Below are 23,694 nucleotides of genomic sequence, written 5' to 3'. Positions count from 1 at the left end.
CAGGTCCTGGGAAACCATTGCCTCCTCCTGAACCCAGGGCCCAGTGTTCCAGAGAGGTGGCGGGGAGAGGTCAGGGCTGGGGTCAGCTGGAGGGCAGCTCCCGGAGCCCATTAGTCAGTAAGGTAGGGATGCTGCTCTAAGGCGGAAGGAGTGAAGGCAGAATTTTTCGAAGCCAGAATCCTGACCCCTTGTAGGTCCCAAATGCCACCTGAACCAGTTCCTTGAGCTTAGAGGTCCTGGAGCTGACGATCTTTGCAGCTTGCTCTCCAAACTCCCCAAACCAATGAGTACCTGATTGGAGGGGTAGACTGTAAGTAAGAGTGGAATCCCAGAGGGTTTGGGACTCCAATAACTTTCTTGCCCTCCACCTCTGATCTCTCCACTGAACTCCACAAGCCAGAGTCTGGGGTCAGCCATAGGCATTCAGGTCTGGTTTACTGCCCTGGCAATGAGCGCTCTTGGACGTCCAGAAGCTATTGGATACCCAGGGCCAGCCGCCTCTGGGAAAGGATTCTGGAAGAAAGGGCGGCTCTGCCAGGGTCCGAAGGGCACTGGAGTCCAAGCCTCGGCGCAGGTATCCCGGGGTACCTCCCACCACCCCTGCACAGACTTGTGTCCCAGGTGAGCAGGAATAGGACCGCGAAGTGTGCAGTTTCAGCCTGCTCTCCTCTGCTTGAGGTTGTTTCCTTTAGCACTCCAGGGATGCCACCGTGAGCCTAACAATGCAAAAGGGGTCGCACAGGACCGAAAAGCAGGGGACGCAGGTCCGGGGAGGCCGTGGCAAAGCGACGCAGCTGCCAAAGCCGGCTGCCCGGGTCAGCAAAACTTTGTCTCTCAGTGCGCAGGCGCAGGGCATGGTTGGGGGACAGGCAAGGGAGGGGAGGAATCCTGAAGCAAGGGGAGGCGGGAGGGAGAAGGAGGGAGGGAGGGAGGAGGGTGGTGGATTAAAATAAGTAGGCGGCTCGGTGCTAAGGGATGAGTGAGTCGGAGCTCGGTCTCTCCCCAGCAAGTTCTCAGCCGCTCCCGGTTCAGACCCAACCAGGGAGCTGCGAGCGGGGCTCACTGTCCTCCGGGGGGCAGGGCTCCGGGCCAGTGGAGCGCTCCCGCGCGTCGGGCGCTCGGAGTCCCCGCAACCGGAGAGGGGCCAGGACTCAAGAGCTCCGGGGGTGCCTGTGGAATCCAGCGCCTCTGGCTTCCCGGGTCCCCCGCAGCGGAGCCCCAGAGACTCCCTCAGCCCGGGACCGCCGCGGAACAAGGTAACTGCAGCCCCGGGCGCCCCTGCTCGGCGAAGGGAATGCGGGCAGCGCTCCCGGGTCCCCTGTCACAGCGCGGCGGGTGTCTCCTCTCTCTGTGTCCCAGAAGGAAGCTCCTCCTGCCAAACGGAGGCTGCAGGACCTTAGTGAAAGTGAGAGCAGCTGCAGCCCAGGGTGGTTGGGGGTGCTGGCTCAGGGACTTCCCGAGCGGGGTCTTTCGGCCTCTGACCTCCGGGGAAGGAGGGGGCGGGCCTCCAGCACTGGCCCTCGCGCTGCCAGGCTCCTAGGAATCCGCGGCGAGACGCCCGCGGACTTCGGGAGTCAGCCTGTGGGCCCCCCTCTAAGAAACCGAAGAAACTTCAGCGGGCAGAAACTTTCCCGAAACGCGCGCCTAGCGCAGTTTGACCTACTTTAGCTGACGAAGAAGGAAGAGAGAATGGATGGATGGCCACGGCCGCAGCCGACGGCGCCAGGGACAGGTGCATGCCCCAGCCGGGTCGCGCTTTTCGTGCAAGTTTGTTGTTTTGCGTAGTTGCGCTCGGGTATCCGGCCGGCTGGACCCGGAGCGCAGGGCCGCGTGCCTGACCCCGCCTCGCACTTCTGCTCTGACTTCGGGGTGTTCTCTATAGGATGATTGCTCTGTGTAGTCAGGGCCTGGGGAGTTAACCTGCGACTGTCTCGGTTCAGGGAAGAGTGCAGGGGGTCGCGAGCACTCTTTCCCAATTGGAGACTCGCACGCCCAAGTAGCAGAAACGCTGTGGGTGCCGTGCATGTCTCCGGCTTGGGGCTTATAAGGCGAGGATTCGTTTCCTCCCCCAGACTGTCCCCTAACTCAGCCTTCAGGAGAGAAGGGGGAAGCCCGAGGAGAGAGGGAAAGAGGTGAGGGGCTGCCTGCGGAACTACTTTCTTTCCCGAAATGTCTAGGTTCAGAAGAACGAAAACCCACATCCAGTCCTTTTTCAACAGCTCGAGCAGTAGCGGGATGGGCTCTCAGAGTGAAAAGTAGCTGCGAGGGTTTCTTTGTTGCCACAATTTGGTAAATTTCAACCGGGCTAAGAGCTGCGCGCTGGCTTTTGGGAACAGAAACCACGTGCAAAGCAAGTTGGTCTCCCAGGCTCACGGCCTCCTAGAGAAGACAAGGGCTGACAGGGACAGGGGGCGACCAGTGGGTGGATATTTTATCCGAGGCTCCTCGAAGTAATTGCGGTTTCATTAAGACTGGGGAACAGACCGCTAAGGACGCAGCGGGCGTTTAAATGCCGCGGGACGGCCGCCTAGCCGAAGGGTTCGTTCGCTCTCGTTCGTTGGGAGAATTCAACAGAAGTATCCGGTGGTGGTTAGTCCTCCCACCAGGGGCCTGGACTCCTGTCACCACGCGTGTTGGGGATTCGATGTCAAGGATGATTTTCTGGGGCTGCTGCTGGGCTCCTTCAGGCAAAAGCTCGTGGAGCTCGCTCCGTCCTCATTAATGCAAGCAGTTAACTCGCTCACGCTCAATTAGCCCCGAATAAACCACTTTAATAGACTCTGCACACTTCATTAATGCCCGGCATAGGGCTGGCTGCAGACCTGGAATTGGCGCTCGACCGCGCGAGGGAAGGAGCGCCTGCACTGCGCGGGGGACCCAGGACTGGAAGCGCGAATTGCTTTTGCTGCCTGTAGTCGGGATCTTTACCCGCGCCTCCCAGATCTCGAGGCTCAAGCTCCTTGCCAAGCGGATGCCTGGCCCGGGGAGAGGTGTTTGCCCTCGCGTTTAAAAATCTAAAACGTTCACACAAGGGCCCCCCCGGGTCAGGGCAACGGGACTCGGAGGGGCTGGGAGTTCGTTCATCCTCTCCGGCTGGAGAGGCGAGTGTGAGACTGTGTTTTTCTCTTAGTTGACCGCCTGAAACCGGATCGTGCATTTGGCCCATTCTTGGTACTAGTGTAAGGAGCCACGTTTCGAACGAATTTCGTCCCCGGGAAAGTCGTTGGCGAGAGCTTGGGGAGCCCTGGCCTCGGAATGCAGCAGAAAATAAGAAACTGGCCGTGCTGCTGAAGAAAATAAATTGAGTGTTGGGGGACACAAGATCGGGCAGATAGCCCGGAAAGGTTGGCTCCCAAGAGCAGTGATGGCTGCAAAAGCCCCCTCCCCCTATGGAGCCCCAGGTCTTCTGGGCTCCTGAGGGTAGGCAGGGTAGGCGAGGAGAGGCCAGGTTAGTACCCGACGTTGGTGGGTTCCCCACCGGGGCACAGGCAGGGCTCGGGCTCTTTTGCAGCCCAGAGTCGCACCGTCACCGCCGCTCTCTTGGCCGGCGATAAGCCGAGCACCTAGAGAAGCGAGCGGAGGTGCTGGTGGCCCCGGCGGCCCCGGGGAGCCGGAAATAAGGATCTGATTTCCAGCGCCAGGAGGGGAAAAAGAGGTGACAGCAAATCAAAGAGCGCTCACCTCACCTAATCACCTAAGTGTGGGCCAACATTTTAAGTTGGCGAGAGTCCTCTTTCTCCCTCCTCTCTCCTTCCCAACCCCAATCCGCCCCTGCTTTCTCTCTGCCCCAATTCGTATTTTGCTTCGCGGGGTGTTAGCGCTCTAGGATGATCTCGGCGCTCTGGGATCACCGGACCACCAGTGATCCCAGCCGTAGGGAGGCCTTCTGCTACTGAGGCACGGTTCCTCAGGCGCCAGGCTGAATTAATTGCTGCCTTGACACTGGGTTTTTGCCGGGTTGCTAATGTAACCTGCAGTGGGAACATCTCTGCAGGCTTTCAGTGTTTTGCACCTTCCACCCCCTGCAGAACCTCTTTCTCCGCGGGCCTACTATTCAGCCAGTGACTTCTCTGACAGCTTCCAAGGGAAAGGGTTTCTGCATCGAGATTGTCCATACTCCTTCCTGAAAGGGCAGGGCTATCTCCCGTGAGAAGCTTTGCTGCAGTGAAATGCTGCCGAGTCCGACAGGGCCTTGTGGCCTTGGGCTGAGGGTAAGCCAGCCTAGGGGAACTGTCTGGGTGGTGTCATCGTCCAGCAGTGGGAAGGAGCGGTACCGTGGCCTGCACAACCCAGGAAGGGGGGCTTACGGAAGGTTAGAGGAGCAATCTGAGGAAGAGAAGAGGGGAAATGGGGGTAAGGGAAAAGTGGGCAGCAGGGGATTGAGACAGGCAAAGAACCAAGCACCCTGTTCCCTTAGTGACTTCTCGAGTAGCCCTCAGCTCAGAGCTGAGAGAGTTCAGCACTTGAGCCTCGCAAGCCACCACCCCCCCCCACCACCACGTACTTTCTACTTTTCCTTCGCCATGTGTTTGCCTCCACCGGACAGACTGACTTAAGAGTGGCTGGGAGGCTTGGAGATGAAAGGTCTCTCTGCAGAACCCAGACTTGTCCACGGAGGCTGGAGATCCTCACCAAGGAGGCCAGCAGATGCCAGACTGCTGGTCACTTCAGCTTCCTGGCCTCGCAGTTGGAGGGCACAGAGAGCATAGAAGCTGATTGTATTGGCCTCAATATTGTAGCCCATAGGCATACCCACCTGCCCAGGTGTCACTGCGCACACAAATATCCGAGAGCCCAGAGACACTGCACCCTGTTTGATGGAGTAGGGAGGGCACCGAAGCCCCCTTGTATGTACCTGCAGATGTTTGACTGAATTAGTAAATGAAGGTGGGTATCATCACCTTCAAAGGCAATTAATTCCCAGGGGCTCAGGTAAGAAGTCAGCCCAAAAGCAGCCGCAGAGGGTGGTGTCAAGAGGGCTCATTAATAGTGAGGCAGAGAAGCAAATTTGAGGTCAAAGTTGAGAGCTTTGAGGAGAAAGATGACATGGCTTCTAGAAGCCAGACTGAAGATCAGCTAAGTAGAGCTAAATGCAGAGGAGCTGGGAGATGTACAGATCTGTGTGTGTTTGTATGTGTGCTGTCTCCCTGGAGGCCCTGCGTGGGTTCCATGCAATCCCATGTGTGCGTGTGTGTGCGCGCGCACACGCACACGTGAACATGTTCACGCCAGCATTTTGTTTAGCAGCACAACACTGATCATCTCAGTTTATCTTGCCACCTTGTTGTCATCTCTGCTTCAGAACATGTGAATCTGTGTTTATCTGTCATTGTGCATTTCTGTTTATCTGCACATGAACATGTAAATGTGCTTCCAAGTTCCTGTTCTCTTCACCGGAGAGTGAAATTCTGCGTTGACTCAGGCTTGCGTGGATGTAAATTTCCACACACCGGTCTCCCCCAGCTTCTGCCTCCACTGTAGGCCCTCATTGAAATTGGTTGCATTGCATAGGATTTGTTTCCTGCTGGTTTCTGTAGCAAGTCGTGTGTCTCTGCCATGGCCATGTGGAGGGAGCCCTTGCATCAGAGAAGGTTCCATTTTCTCTCTGAGGGCAGTGGGTTCCCCCAGTGGGGTCTCAGACTCCCAGCGTCTGCCCTGGGGCACAGAGAGGGTGTGGCTGAGTTGGAATTCCTGAAGAGGGTGACCTACTCTGAACTTCTCTTTTTCTCCCCCTTCTTTTCTCTTCTTTTTTTTGCAGATTGCGATTGACAACCCACTGCAGCTACCGCAATGGGCAGCAAAACCTTGCCAGCGCCAGTGCCCATTCATCCATCCCTGCAGCTCACCAACTACTCCTTCCTTCAGGCAGTGAATGGCCTGCCCACGGTGCCCTCGGACCACCTGCCTAATCTGTACGGTTTCAGCGCACTGCACGCTGTGCACCTGCACCAGTGGACGCTGGGCTACCCTGCCATGCACTTGCCGCGCTCCTCATTCTCCAAAGTCCCGGGCGCCGTGTCCAGCCTCGTGGACACACGCTTCCAGCTGCCCGCCTTTCCCTGGTTTCCCCACGTAATCCAGCCTAAGCCTGAGATCACCGTTGGAGGCAGTGGCCCCTCTGTGCTCAAGACCAAGCCACGCTTTGATTTTGCCAACCTGGCCTTAGCTGCCACGCAGGAAGATCCATCCAAGCTTGGCCGGGGGGAAGGTCCTGGCTCCCCCACTGGTGGGCTGGGTGCCCTCCTGGATGTAACCAAGCTGTCCCCGGAAAAGAAGCCCACGAGGGGACGCCTGCCTTCCAAGACCAAGAAGGAGTTCGTCTGCAAGTTCTGTGGCCGCCACTTCACTAAGTCCTACAACCTCCTTATCCATGAGCGGACGCACACAGATGAGCGGCCCTACACGTGTGACATCTGCCACAAAGCCTTCCGGAGGCAAGACCACCTACGGGACCACAGGTACTGCGTGTGCCCCCCCCCCCAAAGCTGTCTGTCACTGTCCTCACCATCCTCCTCCCTAATGAGGTGGTTCTTGAGCCCCACTTCGGCTCTCCAGGCCTCCCAGTTTCTGGGAATTCTCTAACATCGCAAAGGAAGCCATACAAGGCTTAGGCATAGGTTCTTGGAGGATGGGTGGAGAGAGCTTGGGGAGAATAAGTCAGGTCTCCATGAGCTTCAGACAGGCATGCCAGCTTTCTCATCCCTTCCTTCACCTGTGCATCTGCAAGTGCTGTTCAGTCCAAGTTTCTGCGGTGACGGGCAGGGGGACCCGTGACTCATGTGACCGCCCAGCACTTGAAATGTGCAACTAGTGTGACTGCGAAATTAACTTTTTAGTTTTACTTACTTTTCATGTTAATAACCACATGTGGCTAGTGGCCGCCCGCTTGGACAGCACAGCTCCAGCAAATTGTCCCTCCTGCCCCTGGGTCCCCTCATTCACCTTTATTGTTAACCCAGACCTTATAAGGAGACAGTGCTTGCCCCTCCTGGGGAAGGCAGGGGTGGGCCTAGCTGGACCCGTTGACATATCAGATGGATCAGATATTGCCTGCCAGTTTCCTTCACCTCCCTACTCTATTCACAAACTTAGAATTTTGCCCACTCCACGCTAGGTCCCCACCCCCCACTTTCTTTTGAGGGCAAGCGCCTGGTTGCAGTGGGAGGGGATCTTAGATAACTGTTTATAACATTACATCATTTTGCAAAGATTAATTCTGTTTTTGCTTCCAGATACATTCACTCCAAAGAGAAGCCTTTCAAGTGTCAAGAGTGTGGGAAAGGATTCTGCCAGTCCAGGACTCTCGCTGTCCACAAGACGCTACACTCACAGGTGAAGGAGCTCAAAACCTCCAAGATCAAATGCTAAAAGAGCCTCCAGGTCACCAGGACCCTGGGTTACGATACCCCCTCTTCCAGAGGGACCAGAAGCCGAAGGCGACTCTGGCGGGCAGCGGGAGGGGCTCCCGGGACCTTCCCATATCCCAGACTTGTCCCTTGGGTCCCGGGCGCACGCGGAACTCGAGAGCCCCGCCCGGAGCCGTGACCCCAGCCGCCAGGGCGGCTCCCCCAGGACGCGGCTAAAGTCTTGGCCAAAAGGCGGTACTCACGTGGCGGAAGGGAAACTGCATTTAAAAAAAGAACGAAAGCTCCGCGGAGCCGCAGCGGCGCCTCTCCCAGAAGTATTACTTTTTCTATTGTTATTTTATACGTTTACTTTATTATTTTTTTCTTTGACCATATAAGCTTGTAACTCTGCCTGCGGAGAGAGAGGGGAGAGGGAAGGAAGTTCTGTGCGTTTGCAGAGTCCACCCCCTCCTCCCGTCCCCATCCCCACCCCGGGAGCCTGCAAAAGTGTAATCCGTGTATCTGCTTCTGCCGCCGGGCCCTGGGACCGCGGGGCCAAGGAGCGCCCCCTCCCTGCTCCGCAGCCGGTCGGCCGTGGGCCCTCGGACTCGGATGGCGGGGCGGGGGCCTTGAGCCCTGCGGCTGCAGCGGGCCCGGCCTCCGGCTCCCCTGTTCCGCCGTCCCATCACCACGAGAGAGCAGCCGGCTAGGAGCAGGGCATTGTATTGCGATTGGCACTTTATGCTGACCATCGGTAACGGACATTTATCACTGGAGTTTTTTAAAATATGAAATAAACGGTTATTTTACAGGCATTGCAGGATGGGTATTCTCCCTCCCAAACAGGACACTGGGAGGCTTCTTTCCTTCAGAGGAGCAGGATTCTCTGCCCGCTCCAACCTGCCCCGCTTCCGGAAACCCGGCCTTCTTGGGGTGATAGGGTTGAGATGGGTGGAGAAGCCTCCTCTCTCCCTGTGTTGGTCTACCCCGGCCACGTGTTTATTTTCGTACTTTACTCCTCCACTTCGGTCTTTAGGGTCTCAGTGTCTCCACCCCTCACCTCCACGGGGCTGGTAGTTTACAAGGAAGCCCAGCCTGCAGCCACTACTTCGGCCTTAAAAAAATCACAACGTCTCCAGGTGCCAGGGTCGCTTAAGATCCACTAAGGGAACAGAATGTCACCCACCTCTCCAACCGAAGGCTTTCCTACTGGCCTCCAGCATCTGCTTTGGTGGTGGTGGTGGTGGTGGTGGGGAGATGCCTTCACGTATAGCCTCAGGACCAGTACTGTCCCCAGGGCCCCAATACCCCGCTGCAAATGCACAATCATCGCTGCTTCCCCAAAGCCCCAAACCTACAACCCTCCCTCCGTTAGGATCCCCCCGATACAATTCTCTGGCTGGGTCTCATCCCCTGCCCGGAGTACGGCTCCACGCCCAAAGATTCCCTACAGTTTTTAAAGCCTCGTCAGGAATGGCGGGGGCGGGCGCCCTGGGAGGCCCGGGAAGTTTAGGAGGGGAAATCTGAGTCCTCCCTCCACAAGTTGAACCTTCCCCGGGGCGTCTAGTTTTCCCACAATTAGAGGCCAGGCCGCCGGGGGCTCTCCTTCTTGGGGCGGGGCGGGGCTCCCCCAGCTCCAGTGTCCTGACCGCAGGGCGGCGCAGGCGGTAGCGCCCGCGGCCTTTCCCAAGCCGAGCGCTCGGCCTCTCGGGCTTCTGAGCCTGGAGCTCAGCGGCCGCGAAGAACGATGGGCCGAGCTTCCCTGCAACGGGGACCCAAGGTCCCAGCCTCCGGCAGAGCCCTGCGGCCTGAGAAAGGAAGCCCAGGCCATACGAGTTAAAACGCTCTAGACTTTCACTGAACCATCGTCACCTCCTCTGCGCATACCCGCCCCCGCCCCCCTTGCGGGCTTGAACTCCGCGGTTCCGGGGCCCAACGTGTCCCGGTGGCCTTGGCTGGGCCTGCGCTGAGAGCCCTGCCCTCCGCGTTCGGAGCCACGCTGCCCCCTGCTGGACAGGCCTGGAGGGGCGGATCAGGACTGGGGCATCTCAGTGCGTCCTGCTGAGGACTCGGCAGAACTTTCTGCCGCAGCGCCTGTCCACCACCCCTGTGGATATCTGGTCTTGCGCTCAAAAACTTCTTGATCGGTTCCACGGCCCACTGCGAATGAGGACCGTGAGCTGCCGGGTCTTGACCGGACTGAGGGATCTCCGCTAGTCCGGCAAGATCACAGCCCTTCTTCTGCAGCTTCATAAGGAGGCGACCCGGGACAGACCAGAGTCTGGATCCCAGAGAACTGTGATCTCTGGGCGCAGAGAGGGAGAGAGAGTTATTCAGTGGGTTTTGGACTTGGCTTTAGCCCAGCCAGTGCAGTCCGTAGTATGGTCTGCACTTGGCCATGGCTTACGTGAGGGTCCATGGCAGGCCCACATCGTTTCTGTCATTAGCCCCAGGAGGTCGGGAGACGTGGTTGTTCCAAGACGACAGTGACTGAGTACATACACCTGTCACAGAGAGCTTTGGGCACCCCTGAGGATCTACGGAGCGCCTCGTTCAGTTCCTCTGCTCTTTCTGGGGTCCCATCTTTCCTGAGGATTTACTACTGCTGCGCCCGCTCCGCCCCCGCCCAACGCACTCCACCCCAAGTTAGCCACCTCCCACTCCTCCAGGACAACAAGAGCCTCTGCACTTAGCCCCTCCCCAAAGACCTGAAAGCTGTGAAATGGGGGAGGTTCGCAGGCGAGTTTTTCCATTCTGGCCCCTGCCACCTCTGGTAACCTGAATCCCCGTCCTTCCATCCTAGACCCTGCAACTGACTTTCGATAATATCAAGTGTAGAAGAATGGATTCCCAGCACAGGGTTTATAGAGGGGGGCTGGGAGTGGGGCAGGGTACTGCCCAAAGACCTCCACCACTCACAATGCCATTGCCTTGCCTTGCTCTACCATGGTTCTATCATCCTGATGGACCCAGAAGTCACTTGTCAGCATAGCTCGCTGTCTATACTGTGACAGTGATTGCTCATACACTATGTAGTAACAGCACAGCAAATGGAAGGGCAAGTGGGAGGGCAATCTGGGGATTCTGGCCACAAGACATCACACAGGCTACCTTTCCTAGCAACGTGGTTGGGGGACAGTTTCCAGCTCCTACTCTGTGGGTCGCAAGAAAAGGCAATGAGAATGCCGGAAATGCTTGGATGGGTTTTATTGCCTACCCACTCTGCAAAGGGGACACCCCCCCCCACTTCCGCTACACGCCTAGAAGATCCCATCTTTCTCCGACCCCAGTCTTCAGACATTAAGCTTTTGTGGTCTCAGGTGCCCAGCTTTCGGGAGTGAAGGAGGCGAGAGGAGAGTTCAGCGGGAGTCCTTCCCTAAGCTGCTAGGCCATCTGTTTCTCTGAGGGGCAAGGGAGCGGGGCTACTCGGCTGGATCTCTTTGCCGAACAGGTAGAAAGCGCGACAAGCCCTTAAGGCAGCCTGGAGCTCCCAGGTGCTCTGGGAGGAGATCGGTACACCGTGGAGAAAGAAAAGCTCGCAGGGGTTTCTTCTCAAGAAGAGGTTCAGGTTCCACCTCCTTCTTCTGAAATGTAGCCAGGGGTCTGGGGCGTACAATGGGCCGTTTTTTCCTCAGACCTCTTGGCCGCGGGAGTCAGGGCTAGCATAGGGTTGTGGGGGAAAGAAGAAATGCGGTGGGCTGGTCTAGGGCTCCTAGATATAACCTCAGTTCCAAGAATGTGGGACCTGTGATAACATACCCAACCCCACCCCTGGAATCTTGGTGTCTCGAGAGCTGGCTCAAAGGAATCCCATCCCACCTTCCAAGGCACTAAGGCGCTGTAACGTCACATTTGCCTCTGGCAAGATACGCCCGGGCTACCTATCTCATTTATGCAGTGTTATCACGTCACATGTGGGCTGTGATACTACTGCTCCCACATTTTTCGGCCCCGCCCTGCAAACCCTTCCAGAAACGCGCCGAGAATTCGTTCGTCTCCATCAAGAGGATCCACAGACCCCAAGCGTTGGTCTGGGGTCCAACGCCCCGCAGCGTCCCCCTCTGGAATCTGGTGTCTTCGGATAAACCTCTCCGCTCGTAGCTTCCCAGTGCACCAGCTGCTGCGAGATATCCGCCCCGCCCACGTTACCCGGTCCTACCCCCGCCTCCACCACTGCGCACGCTCTGCGCGCAGGCGCAGAGTGAACTCTTCCCGCGGAACATTAGGCGCTGGAGCTCACGGTCCCGCGGCTGTGGCGGGCGGTGGCGGGCAGTCGCGGGCGGTCGCTGCCCACTTCCGTGTCCCTCTTTCAGGCTTAACGAACGTGGGGTACTACTGGCACAGCGGGCGCTTCCCGCTATGGGCGTTTGTGAGCACTAGAGATGCTGACGCCCAAGAGGGCAGCTCTGGGTTCATGCGAGCTGGAGGCCCTTGGAGTCCCTGTGGCACCCCGAATCCAGCACTGCCATGGTCCGACGGAGGTCCCTGGGATTCGAGCCGGCAGGGATGGTGCGGCCAGGCCCTGCACTAGATCCGGTGTGGCCCTAGTCCTTTCAAGCTGGGTCTTTGAGACAGAGGTCTTGGCTTCCAGACCAGCGGAGCTCTTGGAGGCACAGGCTTGGTCACCCACCCTACCCATTCGGCCTGGCTTTCTAGAGGGCCACTTCAAGAGCCAGACTGATGGCTGGGTCCAGTTTGCTCATGTTTCAGATGAAAAAATTCACTATGGACTGAGATAGGAGGAAGGGGGCAAACCTCATGTCAGTGGCAGAGGAAGAATTAGAAGCTGTGTTTCCTTTGAGGCAAGGGGCCTGAAGACCCAGTCCTTAACATTTCCTGCCACTTACAAGCTTTGGCCAAGTCCCTGCATTTCTCTGAGCCTGGCCTTTCTTCCTTTAATGGGGATAATACTCTTCCCACCTACCTCATTCAGTTGGTGTAGACGTCAAAGTCATACATCTTTTCTCAATCATTTATTCACTACTCAAACCAAAACCGGGCCCTAATGTGTTGCAGAACAACTTTGGCATTTATGAAGCACCATGCAAAGCATTAGAAATGCTTCCCTCAGCATCCTGAAGCTCCCAAGCTGCCTTATTCCTAAGAGAATCTCCCATCCTCACTCTCATCACCCAAAGATTCTGAAAAAGGATGGAGGAAGGATATCACCTGGACTGGTGGTCATGAAACTTCTAGAAAACTTGGAGGAAGCCTTCTTTAAACTGCATGGAGATGGATAAATCAGTTCACAGATTATTGTTGTATTTGGTTGAGAGAGGAAGGTGGGTGACAAAATGTAAGTGCCCTACCTACCATTCCTTTGTGGCATATACGTAGGAAGAAAGAGACAACTTGAGGCAGACTGAGGTGTGGGGCAGGGCAGGGGGCTGTATATGTGGTAGGTGTGACTGAATAGGTGGGAGGGGGTCTCTGACTTTACAAACACACCCAACTACAATCTTCTTTGGATTTTTGCTTTCTCTGATAGTTATACAATGCTATTACATGGACATATCTTCAGGAATGTTCCTTTTACCCAGTCACCTGAGCCCTGGCCCTCTGATACCAACCACTCTTGGCCATTTTTCTTAGCCAGTGCTAGTTCTAGCCCCAGCTATCAGAAAACAGAAGGGCTCAGAAAACTGGGATGGATGGGTGAATGGACTAGGTTTTGTTTCTTATTTCTAAACATGGAGATGGCTCTTAGCAGTTCAGCCATCTCTGGGGAGGTATAGGCATAATTTATTTTCAATGTTTGGTTTGATTGGACTCCTGCTTGTGGGATAAGATAAGGAGTTTTGTCATAACAAGGCAGGGATGGGTTGCTTTTTGTCCCTGGTAGGAGTGGGTAACACTGGCGACTGTAGGTAGATGGAACTTTACAGGGGCCATGGAAGAAAGCTAGAGGAGATGGGGCAGGAATGGCTAGATTCTTCACCTCTCAAAGAACCAGAGAGGGAAAACAAGCCTCCAGAGAATTTAGGCCTTGCTTTAAATAATGAGATTTACTTGGGGGGGTTGGTTCACTTCTTATTAACCTGTGTCAAGAGCTGAACATTTTGTGCAGAATTCAGAATATTCTTAGTATCTCACAGCTTATATAACTAAGAACCAGAGCAGGTGTGGTGCTACGGCTGTCCAGAACAGTCTCAATTATGTTGGTGTCATCAGGGAGACCAGCCAAGGCTGAACTATTTGAGCAGACCCATTCTAAGATGGGTGGCATGGCTCAAAGAGTTCTTGTTAACCGTTACATGGATCTGGGCACCATAGATGTAGCTTCTAAATCTTTTATCTTCTATCTTCCTTTTTATTTTTCAGTTTCTTTGTCTATTAATTCCTAACTTGGGTACTTTAGTGTGTGAAAAACTCCCACCACAATGGTAAAATGTTGTTGTTGTTGTTGTTGTTGTTGTTTTAGTATATATATATATATATATATATATATATATATATATATAACATATTCAGATTTGTCTCTCCTTGACAATTAGCGGGACCCATGGGAGCCTCCTCAGTGTGGCTGTGGGGACCATGGCATTGGCTGGGGTTTTACCACTACGGGAAAAGTGGGAGGCATTGCTAGGGCTTCTCCAGGCAGGAAGCCAGGCAAGGTTTTGTCTCTGGCAAATGATGTTTTATTTTAATTATCATAAGTATGTATTTAACTGGGCCGGGGAGTATAGGGAGTGCTGGAGGAGGGCGCGGGGCTTTGATGTTTCCTCAGCTTTCTCTCCTCCCATATATTAATTTAAACACTTCAGGCCTATGGCACAATAGAAATTTATAGGGAGCACTCAATTATCCACCACCTAAATTCCACAGTTAACATTTTACTATACTTTATCACATATCCTTCCACTCCGCCCCTCCAACTTTTTTAAAATGAAAATTTTATAAACATACAGAATAATTCTAAGAACGGACAGAGAACACTTTCATACTTTCTTTATAGAGTCAACAGCTGATAATGTTTTATTATGTTTCTCTCTTGCTGTCTTTCTCCCTGAACCATTTGCAGGTTAGTTTCAGACTTCATTATTTGTTAACCTTAAATAATTCAGCACACGTATTTTAGGAATAAGGGCGTTACTCTTTTACCATAACATTATTATCAATAATAATTTTGCCTGGTGTCATCAAATGTCCCATCTACATTATAGTTTCCCCAAATTTTCCCACCTTTTGATTTTTTTATGGTTATTTAATTATTTTGAAAGAGAGTGAGAGCAGGGGAGGGGCAGAGAAAGAGGGGGACTGAGAGAATCCCAAGCAGGCTCTGTGCTGTCAGCACAGATACTGACTCGGGACTTGATCCCATGAACTGTGAGATCAAATCCTGAGCCAAAATTAAGAGTCAGGCTCTTAACCTCCTTAGTGACCAGGCACCCCCCATTTTTTGAATTTTTAAAAATCAAAATCCAAAGTTTTTCACATTGCATTTATGTCTTGTCCTCTTTTAACCTAGAACAGTTCTGGGTTTTTTGTTTTTTTTTTTCAATTTTTAAAAAAAAAAATTAAAAATTTTATTTTTAGGTTTATTTATTTATTTTGAGAGAGAGAGAAAGAGAGAGAGAGAGAGCGCACATGAGAGAGGAGAGGCAGAGAGAGAGAGGGAGAGAGAGAATCCCAAGCAGGCTCTGCACTGTCAGCGCAGAGCCCAATGTGGGCCTTGAACCCACAAACTGTGAGATCATGACCTGAGCTGAAATCAAGACTTGGATGCTTAACTGACTGATCCACCCAGGCACTCTGAGTTCTGTTTTTTTTTTTTTAAACTTTTTAATTTGAATTACTTATAGACTTATAGGAAATTGCAATGATAGTACAGAGAAGGTCCATGTGTCCTTCACCATTTTCTTCCACAGTTACACCTTGCATGATGGTAATACAATATCATAACCAGAAAATTGATATTGGTACAATGTTTGCATTTAGTTTTATGCTATTTTCCCACAAAAATAGGAATAGGTAGATTCTTGTAACTACCACCATAATGAAGATACAGAACTATATAATTACCACATTGATACCTACTGATATCAGTGTTTTAGCAGTTTGAGTGAAACCTTAACTCCTCTTGTGGACTGAATGTAACCCCCCAAAATCCCTATGGTGAAAGCCTAATCCCCAATGTGATGGTGTTAGGAAATGGGGCTTTGGGGAGGTAATTAATTAGGTCTTGAAGGTGGAGCTATCATGAATGGTATTACTGTCCTTATAAGAAGCGTCTTGAGGAAACTTGCTTCCTCTCTCTGCTTCACACCATGTGGTGGGGACACAGCAAGAAGCTGGCCATCTATAAACCAGGAGGATGACCTTCACCAGACACTAGATCTGTTGGCACCTTGGTCTTGGACTCACAGAGAAAGAAATGCCTGTCTTTTAAGTCAGTGAGTCTGTGGTATTCTGTTACAGCAGCTTGAACTAAGATACCAACTTGTAAGCCCCTTTGTCCTCCTCCCTGTGCATGACATGATAGTCATAAATACTGCCTTTACATGCATTGAGATCCAAGTTAGACAATGCATTACTTTTTGCTTTGACCATCAAACAATTTAGACAACTCAAGAGGGAAAGTCTGTTGTATTTAGCTGTGTCTGTGCTTTTTCAATTTTTTTTTCTTCTTCTATTTTTGGTTTCCATCTTTTACCATTTCTTTTCTTTTTGGAGAACTTTTTTAGCCATTATTTTAAGGTAGGTCTGGTGGTGAAAAATTCTATTAATTTTCCTTCATCTGAGAATGTCTTTATTTCTCCTTCATTTCTGAAGGATAATTTCACCAGGTACAGAATTCTGGGTTAACAGTCCTTTCTTTTCAGCACTTGAAAAATGTGTTGCTTCCTTCTGGCTTTCATGGTTTCTGATGAGAAATCTGTTGTCATTTGAATTGTTTTTCCTTTGCATGTAAGGTGTCATTTCTCTCTTGCTGCTTCCAAGGTGCTTTCTATGTCTTTAAAGTTTTTTAGTTTTTTTAAAGTTTTTAATTTTCAGAAATTGATTATGATGGTTCTTGGCATGGATTTCTTTGGGTTTATCCATTTTGGGGTTTTCTCAGATTTTTAATTCTATAGGTTTGTATCTTTTTCCATGTTTGAAAAGGTTTTCAGCCATTATTTCTTTTCCATATTTGAAAAATGTTCAGCTGTTCAAAATACTGTTAAAAAATGTTCAGCTTCTCCAAATACTTTTTTCATCTTTACTGTTTTTCTCTATTTCATAGACTGCAATGACAAATGTTATAGTTCCCCAGGTTTTTGAGGTTCTCTTCACATTTTTCACTCTGTTTTCTGTCTGTTGGTGAATTTGGGTCAATTCTGTTGTTCTGTCTTCCAGTTCAGTGATTCTTTCCTGGGTCCCCTCCATTCTGATATTGAGGGTTTAAAAAATTCCAATGATTTTTTTTTAATTCTAAAATTTACATATGGGTTTTTTAAAGTTTATTTTTGAGAGAGAGAGAGAGAGAGAGAGAGAGAGAGAGAGAGAGAGAGAGAGAGAGTGACCCAGTGGGGGGGGGGGCAGAGAGAGGGAGAGAGAGAATCCTAAGCAGGCGCCTTGCTGTCAGTGCAGAGCCCCACAAGGGCTCAGTCTCATAAACCGTGATATCATGACCTGAGCCAAAATCAAGAGTTGGATTCTTAACCCACTGAGCCACCCATAAAATTTACAAATGGTTTTTAAAAATATATATTCTGTTTCTTTCCTGAGACTTTTTAAGTTGTTGCAAGGGTTCGTAACTGCTCATTGAAGTATTTTTATGATGGCTGCTTTAAAATTCTTGTTGATAATTTCAACATCTGTGTGATTTTGATGTTGATGTGTGTTGATTATCTTTTCTCTTTCAAGTTGAGATTTTCTGATCATATTTTGATGTAATTTCTGATCATACTTTTGAAATTTTTGGTATTCTGTTATGAAACTCTTATTGAAATCTGTTTTGGTAAGTTTCCTCTGACTTGCCATACTGGTAGGGAAGGGGTGTCACTTTGTTACTACCATGTGGGGATGAATGTCCAGGACACCCACTTGGCCTCTCTTACCACCTTAGGAGGAGCGGGTGCCGTATTGCAACTTGGTAGAGGTGAGATTTCAGGCTCCCCACTGGCATTTACGCTAGGAGGGGAGAGGTCCTTTTTGTTGTTCCCACATAGCTTCTTCTGGGGGGTTCACAGAAAGCTTTTTACATCTGGGTGGTGGTGCAAGTTTGGCTGCCCACTCAGTCTTCTCAGACACACCTGGATGGGACGTGGAGGAGCTTCCCTTTGCATGCAGGCAGACAGAAGTCCAGACTTCTCACCGTCTTTCCTGACTGGTAATCTGTGGCCTTCTGAATATCTTGTTGCAAAAGTGACCTGGTATTAGCCTTATGGAACTATCCACTACGTGACAAATTTCTGCACAAATTCCCATTTCCTGGGATCATTTCATTTATTGTTCCAAGGTGATCCGATCCGGGGTTGCCACTCTAATATATTGTGGTGTTTTTAATTTTGTAATACAAAATTCTCACTTTAGGTTTTGACATAACATGCTCTGGGGTGGTATTTTATTGTAAAGTTACAAAACTTTTGTCTACTCTCAAATGTTGGTATGTAGGGTCCCTGTGGATTAAAAAAAAAAAAAAGAACAATCAATATTTTTAGATTAGCTATAACCTCTTGAATTTTGGCTCAGTAAAATTGAGTCTGTTATTATTTTGTTTATGAAAACAAAAAAAATCTAATGTATCTAGTGGCTGGGAGCATGGATTTCTTTTTTGCCCTACTCTCATGTCTGGTTTTCACGTTGTAATTTTTAATATAAATATGTCCATAGAATTGTAAGCTTTGTTAAATTTTTGACAATGGAATTTCAAGAATCTGTCCAAATTTTCCTAAAATATTAGATTAGTTTCCTTCATTGTCAGAATATTTCCTAACAGGATAGGATTTTTTTCCCTTCTCTTCTATAATTGTGCCTTACAGATTTCTTAGTGTTGAGTTGGTCAGGGAGAGGAGTAATAAAAATTATTATTTTTAAATGTTTATTTATTTTGAGAGAGAGAGAGAGGAAGAACAAGCAGGGGAGGGGCAGAGAGAGAGAGAGAGAGAGAGAGAGAGAGAGGGAATCCCAAGAATTTGTGCTGACAGAGCAGAGCCTGATTCAGGGCTTGATCTCACAAACCTTGAGATTATGACCTGAGTCAAAATCCAGAGTCAGATGCTTAATGGACTGAGCCAACCAGGTGCCCCAGGGAGAGAAAGAATTATTTTCTTTATTATTTTTTTTTAACTTTTACTTATTATCGAGAGACAGAGAGACACAGCATGAGCATGGGAGGGGCAGAGAGAGGTGGAGACACAAAATCTGAAGCAGGCTCCGGGCTCTGAGCTGTCAGCACAGAGCCCGACATGGGGCTCGAACTCAAAAACTGCAAGATAACGACCTGAGCCAAGGTTGGATGCTTAACTGACTGAGCCACCCAAGCACCCTGAGAAATAATTATTAAAGCAAAACCTTCTCTTCAGTTAATATTATTTATTAAGACCTGTAACTAGTTCCTGAGCACAGGCTAAGTGTAGACATCATGCAAACTGAGGGAAATGTGTGTTGTTACAGCATAATGTTTACTTCAGTAAGTCAGGGCAACTTAAATAGATGACCCAGATGAAAGGAACTGGGAAGCAGGAAACGTGTGTCTCAGCACACGTTTTATTGCTGAACTTTGTTGGGTCGCCTTAGTCAAATCCTGTAACCTCTGAGGGCCTCAATTTCCTTACCTGTCAATGAGGATAAAAGTACTTATCTTTTCTGACTTGTACAGTTTTGGTTAGAGAAAATTTACATTTGTGCCATAAATATAGATAACATTGCTAAAGACTATCTACTTCTTTCTACTGAGCCTTAAAAAAAGTACCTGTACCTCCCAGCTTTTCAGTTTCTTTTGGTGTTTCAAAAGTGTCTTTGAGCAAAGAGAATTTAAACAGTGCTTGGGGGGAAAAGTGCTTGGGATAGCTATAAAAATGTTTACAGACCTCATTGACAGGGTTGACTATGTCCCATTTTTGCTATGAGCGAGAAATCAAATTTATTTTTCTCTCCCGGATACTCTGATTCTTCTTCAGTTGCCAGACAGCTAGTTACGTCGCCCATGCAGATTCAGGCAGAAGCTTTGCATGTGGGTTACAGAACTGTGTAGCAGACGTATACAGATCAAAATAGCTGTAATTAGAAAATGAGCTTCACGTTTATGAAATATGAAGAAGCACGTGGATATTCTGACTTGCCCCAGAAGCACAATAAAAGTAAACCAACTGCCCTCGAAAGCAAGAACAATTACAAAAACACACATTTTGAAAAAAATGAACACGAAGATTTGAATAATAAATAGTTATCTCTAGAGAAACAAGGAAAACTCACTTCAAATTTCAGAGTCAAGTGTTCATAGTAGTTAGACCACACCAAGCACGTGGCCGTTAAAATGGGAATCTCTGCATAAGGCCCATCTGTAGGAGACCAGCAGCCCACAGGATCTCTCCTATCTTTGGACAGGTTTTCAGATGTGGCAAGAAACTAAAAAAGAAACCCTGTGAATTTTATCTACTCTGTAATCTTCAGAATCTGAAATTAGGGAGTGAGCCAAAGCTAGGTATCACATGAACTTTATCTGTGGATATTAAGGTCACTTTACAACTGGCTGCAAAGCACATTTTTGGCAGAAAAAAGGGAAAGCGATGTTTAGAGTTTTCTTCGTGTGTGTTTACTACTGGCTTGTTTCCCTGCCGTACAAATCACTCTGAACTGTGCAGTAGGCATGGGCCAGAAGGGCATGGAGCATGAGTAGGGATCTGTTAGTGCAGCCTGAGGAGGCCAGGTGAAATCCATTCTGACTTTTCCAGCTTGTTGGTTTCATTGTTTTTACAATGGGTGACTGTCTTCAGCCTGCTTGGCTGGCTCCAGGTCCTTTGAGGTTCCCAAAAAATCCCCATGTATATGCAGCCGGAAAGTTGGGGGCACAGTGGGCTTAATGTCTGGAGTGATGCTTGGTGCACACTTCCCCTGTCTGGCCTGGGGGGGCATGCCTCTAAGTGAGGAACAGAAATTGCCTTAATTGAATGTACTTCTGTGGGCAGGATGATTTCAGAGACATCTATGAGAGTCTACCTGCCTTTGAAAACAAACCTTGGACTGCTCCCCAGGGGTCTGGAATCCCTCATTTTCTCATGAGATCCCTTCCTTCCTCCTTCGTTAGTGAGAGCTGATATTTAGATGCAGACCTAGGAGATATTCTAGGAGAAAATATTTTATAGAGCTACCATTTATTGAGCCCTTACCATATGCAAAACACTGTTCTGAGAGATTGACATCCACAGATACTATTCTCATATTTTCAGATGAGGAGACGGAGGCCAAAAGAATACATTTGTACAAGGTAACAGAGTATGTCATAGAACATAATCAATTCCAGGTTCTTCAGACTCCAAAATTCATGCACTCACAAGACCCTTTACTGCTTCCCTGCATACAGCTGAGATTCACTGAGATCTCCAAAATTCTGATTGCCCTGCCCAGAAGGACAAAGAGTGCTAGGCTTTAACCTCTCTGGGAATGGAGAGAGTAGGGAAGAGGGGTGGGCTGAGAAAGCTCTGGGCCTCCCAGGGGGTGCTGTGCACAGGCCAAGGAATGAGGAAGGCCTGGGTCCTAGCCTCCACCTCCAGGTACAAGGAAGAAGCCCTGCTCCTGCTCCATAGAGCGACCTGCCAAGGGTCTCATTTAGGATGGAGCCCCTTCTGGGAGAAAGAGGAGCAGGAGCGGTGGCTGAACTTCGCCTGCATGAGAGCTATTGTGCTTATTTTCCATCAGGAGAGGGTGTGGCTTGTTGGAGACGGTAGGGCGGTGGGTGTGTGTGATGTTCCTCTTCATTTCTGTTCATTCCACTGCAAGTTTGTGAGCCTGAATAACGTTGGAACACCTATGCTGGGCGTGTCAAGGACTGATGGCAGAGTGGAGGGTGAGGCCTCAGTGGGGGATTTCTGGTCACTGTCCTGATGGGACTTGGTGAAGACTTTCAGCTAACCTTCAGAGGTCTATCTCACGGTAGAAGCACCAATGATCAGTGTGGCTTAAATACAGCTGGAGAAGAGGCACCTGGGTGGCTCAGTTGGTTAAGCGTCTGACTTCAACTCAGGTCACGATCTCACAGTTTGTGAGTTGCAGCCCCGCATCCGGGTCTGTGCTAACAGCTCGGAGCCTGGAGCCCACTTCGGATTCTGTGTCTCCCTCTCCCTTTGCCCCTCTCCAGATCACTCTCAGTCTTTCTCTCTTAAAAGTAAACATTAAAGAAAATTAAAAAAAAAAAATACAGCTGGAGAAGGTGGTGAGAGTACCTTGCCTCCACAGTCTGGTCTGGCAGTCTCTCCCAGGTGCTTGTATGGAACCTCACTCTTGTACAGAAACCTCACTCATAGCACTTCTAACACTGGGTCACTATTGGTCATCTCTTCTAGATGGTAGGCTCCTTGAGGACCCCAGCCGGTTCTGCTTGTCTCAGTACTCTCTATGCCTTTTGCGGCTCCTGAGCCCGAGGACATATTCCCAGATGAGCGGGAAGCTGAAGAGCCTTGGCCTGATTACAGGAGTGAGGAACACTTCATGACAAAAGGAGGTAACTAAGTTAACTGTTTCTGGGAAAAGTCTCCTTCTCATCATTTGAGAACCAAGTGTGTAAACTGAGGTAGAAAGAACTGTCCACTTCCAGAGTGATGGGGGCTGGCTGGAAGGGACTTTTGCAGAAGAAGGAATAGCAACTTTGCTCTGGACAAATCCTATGTTACTTTTTCAAAGAATAATCTGCTAGTGTGAAGACTGTGCCTTTTATTTCTATTTTGCCTTGTATTTAAATGAAACATTTAAAATGGAATCCCTGAAAATTTAGAAGGCAAATAAAATGATCCTGCTAATTTAATGAAGCCCAAGCTATAAATGTAGGTTTTATGGAGTGTCAACCACTCACTGAGGAACCTGGTAACCAGAGGGGAAGGAGGGGGCAGAGCTGTGTTCTGACTCATCCCGAGAGGCCAGAACTTTTACTAGTTTTCTAGAGCACGCAGGGTCTCTGCAGAGGAGGGGGGCTCTGCTATTAAGGAATGATCCAGAAACCTGTGAATTTTTCCTTCCAATTGCCTTGTTTCTTTCTCCACGATGAGGCTGGAGGATGGCATGACTGTCAGAAAACACTCATTCCCTTGGGTTGGTGAACGTCTCCCTCTGGTACTCTGTGCCAAGAGGTCTGTATTGAAGATGAGTCCGATTGCCTTTGTGGTATGCGGCCTATCTACAAAGCTAGTCAGAGTGCAGCGGAGGGAGGGCCAGTCTGTCCTCCTGGGCGTCCTTTCTGTAATCTGCTTGTCACAGCCACCTCTGAAGGCTGCTCGCCCTGACAGAGGGGATGTGATGGGCAGCCTGTCAAATAGATTGTGAGTGCATTAGCAGGATTAGCAGAGAAGGCTAATGTTGCAGCATTCCCCAAGTTCATTCACAGCATCTGCGACTGCGGAGGCACAGGCTTCAGAATTAATGTCACATTGGGGACTGTCCCGGAAGCGGTCAGAGACAACAGTCTCATTGTGTTTGCCTGTGTTCGTGTATTACTATTTCACAACAGAGCTTAATTTCAAATATTAGTGTAAAGATGCTATAAAGATTCTTTCTTCCATCTTATTGATAAACTAGCTGAAATACTTTAGTTGCCTCTCAAAACCAGAAGCTTTGTTCTTGGCAGTTGTTGAAGTATTGCTGATTTTATTTCTGCTTGTTAAAATAATATACCCTCATTTAGGAAAAATTGGATCAGAAAAATAGAAGGGAAAAATTTAAAATACTTAGTTCTTTCACCAGATATAACCTCTCATGCCATTTTGGTGTATTTTTATGCAGTGTTTTTTGGTTTGTTTGCTTTTTAAGTTTATTTATTAATTTTAAGAGAGAGAGAGAGAGATCACAGGAGGGGCAGTGAGAGAGGGAGAGAGAATCCCAAGTAGGCTCTGTACTGTCAGCACAGAGCCCAACATGGGGCTCAGTCTCACTAACCAGGAGATCATGACCTGAATTGATATCAAGAGTTGGACACTTAACCGACTGAGCCACCCAGGCATCCCCCTTCTATACATATCAATTAAAATTGTGCTTATATTGTATATTTAGTTTTGATTCCTTTATTTTATATTAAAAATTTTTTAACTGTTTATTTAATTTTGAGAGAGAGAGATAGAGCACAAGTGGGGGAGGGGCAGAGAGAGAGAGAGACACAGAATCCGAAGCAGGCTCCAGGCTCTGAGCTGTCAGCATAGAGCCAATGCAGGGCTCGAAC

The 23,694-nt window shown here is 49.7% G+C and overlaps 1 protein-coding gene across 1 annotated transcript; it reads left to right on the top strand.

Annotated features, from left to right (window-relative positions):
- Positions 1–961: 961 nt before the first annotated feature.
- OSR1 (odd-skipped related transcription factor 1) lies at positions 962–8,161 on the top strand. Its single transcript, XM_040496136.1, has 3 exons — positions 962–1,256; positions 5,759–6,458; positions 7,233–8,161. Exons 2-3 carry the CDS (start codon positions 5,791–5,793, stop codon positions 7,366–7,368), a joined length of 804 nt encoding a protein of 267 aa, XP_040352070.1. The 5' UTR covers positions 962–1,256; positions 5,759–5,790; the 3' UTR covers positions 7,369–8,161.
- Positions 8,162–23,694: the final 15,533 nt, after the last annotated feature.

Source organism: Herpailurus yagouaroundi, unplaced genomic scaffold, assembly GCF_014898765.1.
Source record: "Herpailurus yagouaroundi ecotype Mexico unplaced genomic scaffold, PumYag 188, whole genome shotgun sequence".
Taxonomy (NCBI): Eukaryota; Metazoa; Chordata; class Mammalia; order Carnivora; family Felidae; genus Herpailurus; species Herpailurus yagouaroundi.
Note: the sequence above shows the minus strand (reverse complement) of the source record. Positions and strands in the feature narration are given on the sequence as shown.

Excerpts from the sequence above, each read along its gene's own strand:
- OSR1 (XM_040496136.1), top strand. The coding sequence starts at position 5,791 with ATGGGCAGCAAAACCTTGCCAGCGCCAGTGCCCATTCATCCATCCCTG. Across the intron at positions 6,459-7,232 it reads GACCACCTACGGGACCACAG|ATACATTCACTCCAAAGAGA; the intron begins GTACTGCGTGTG and ends TTTTGCTTCCAG.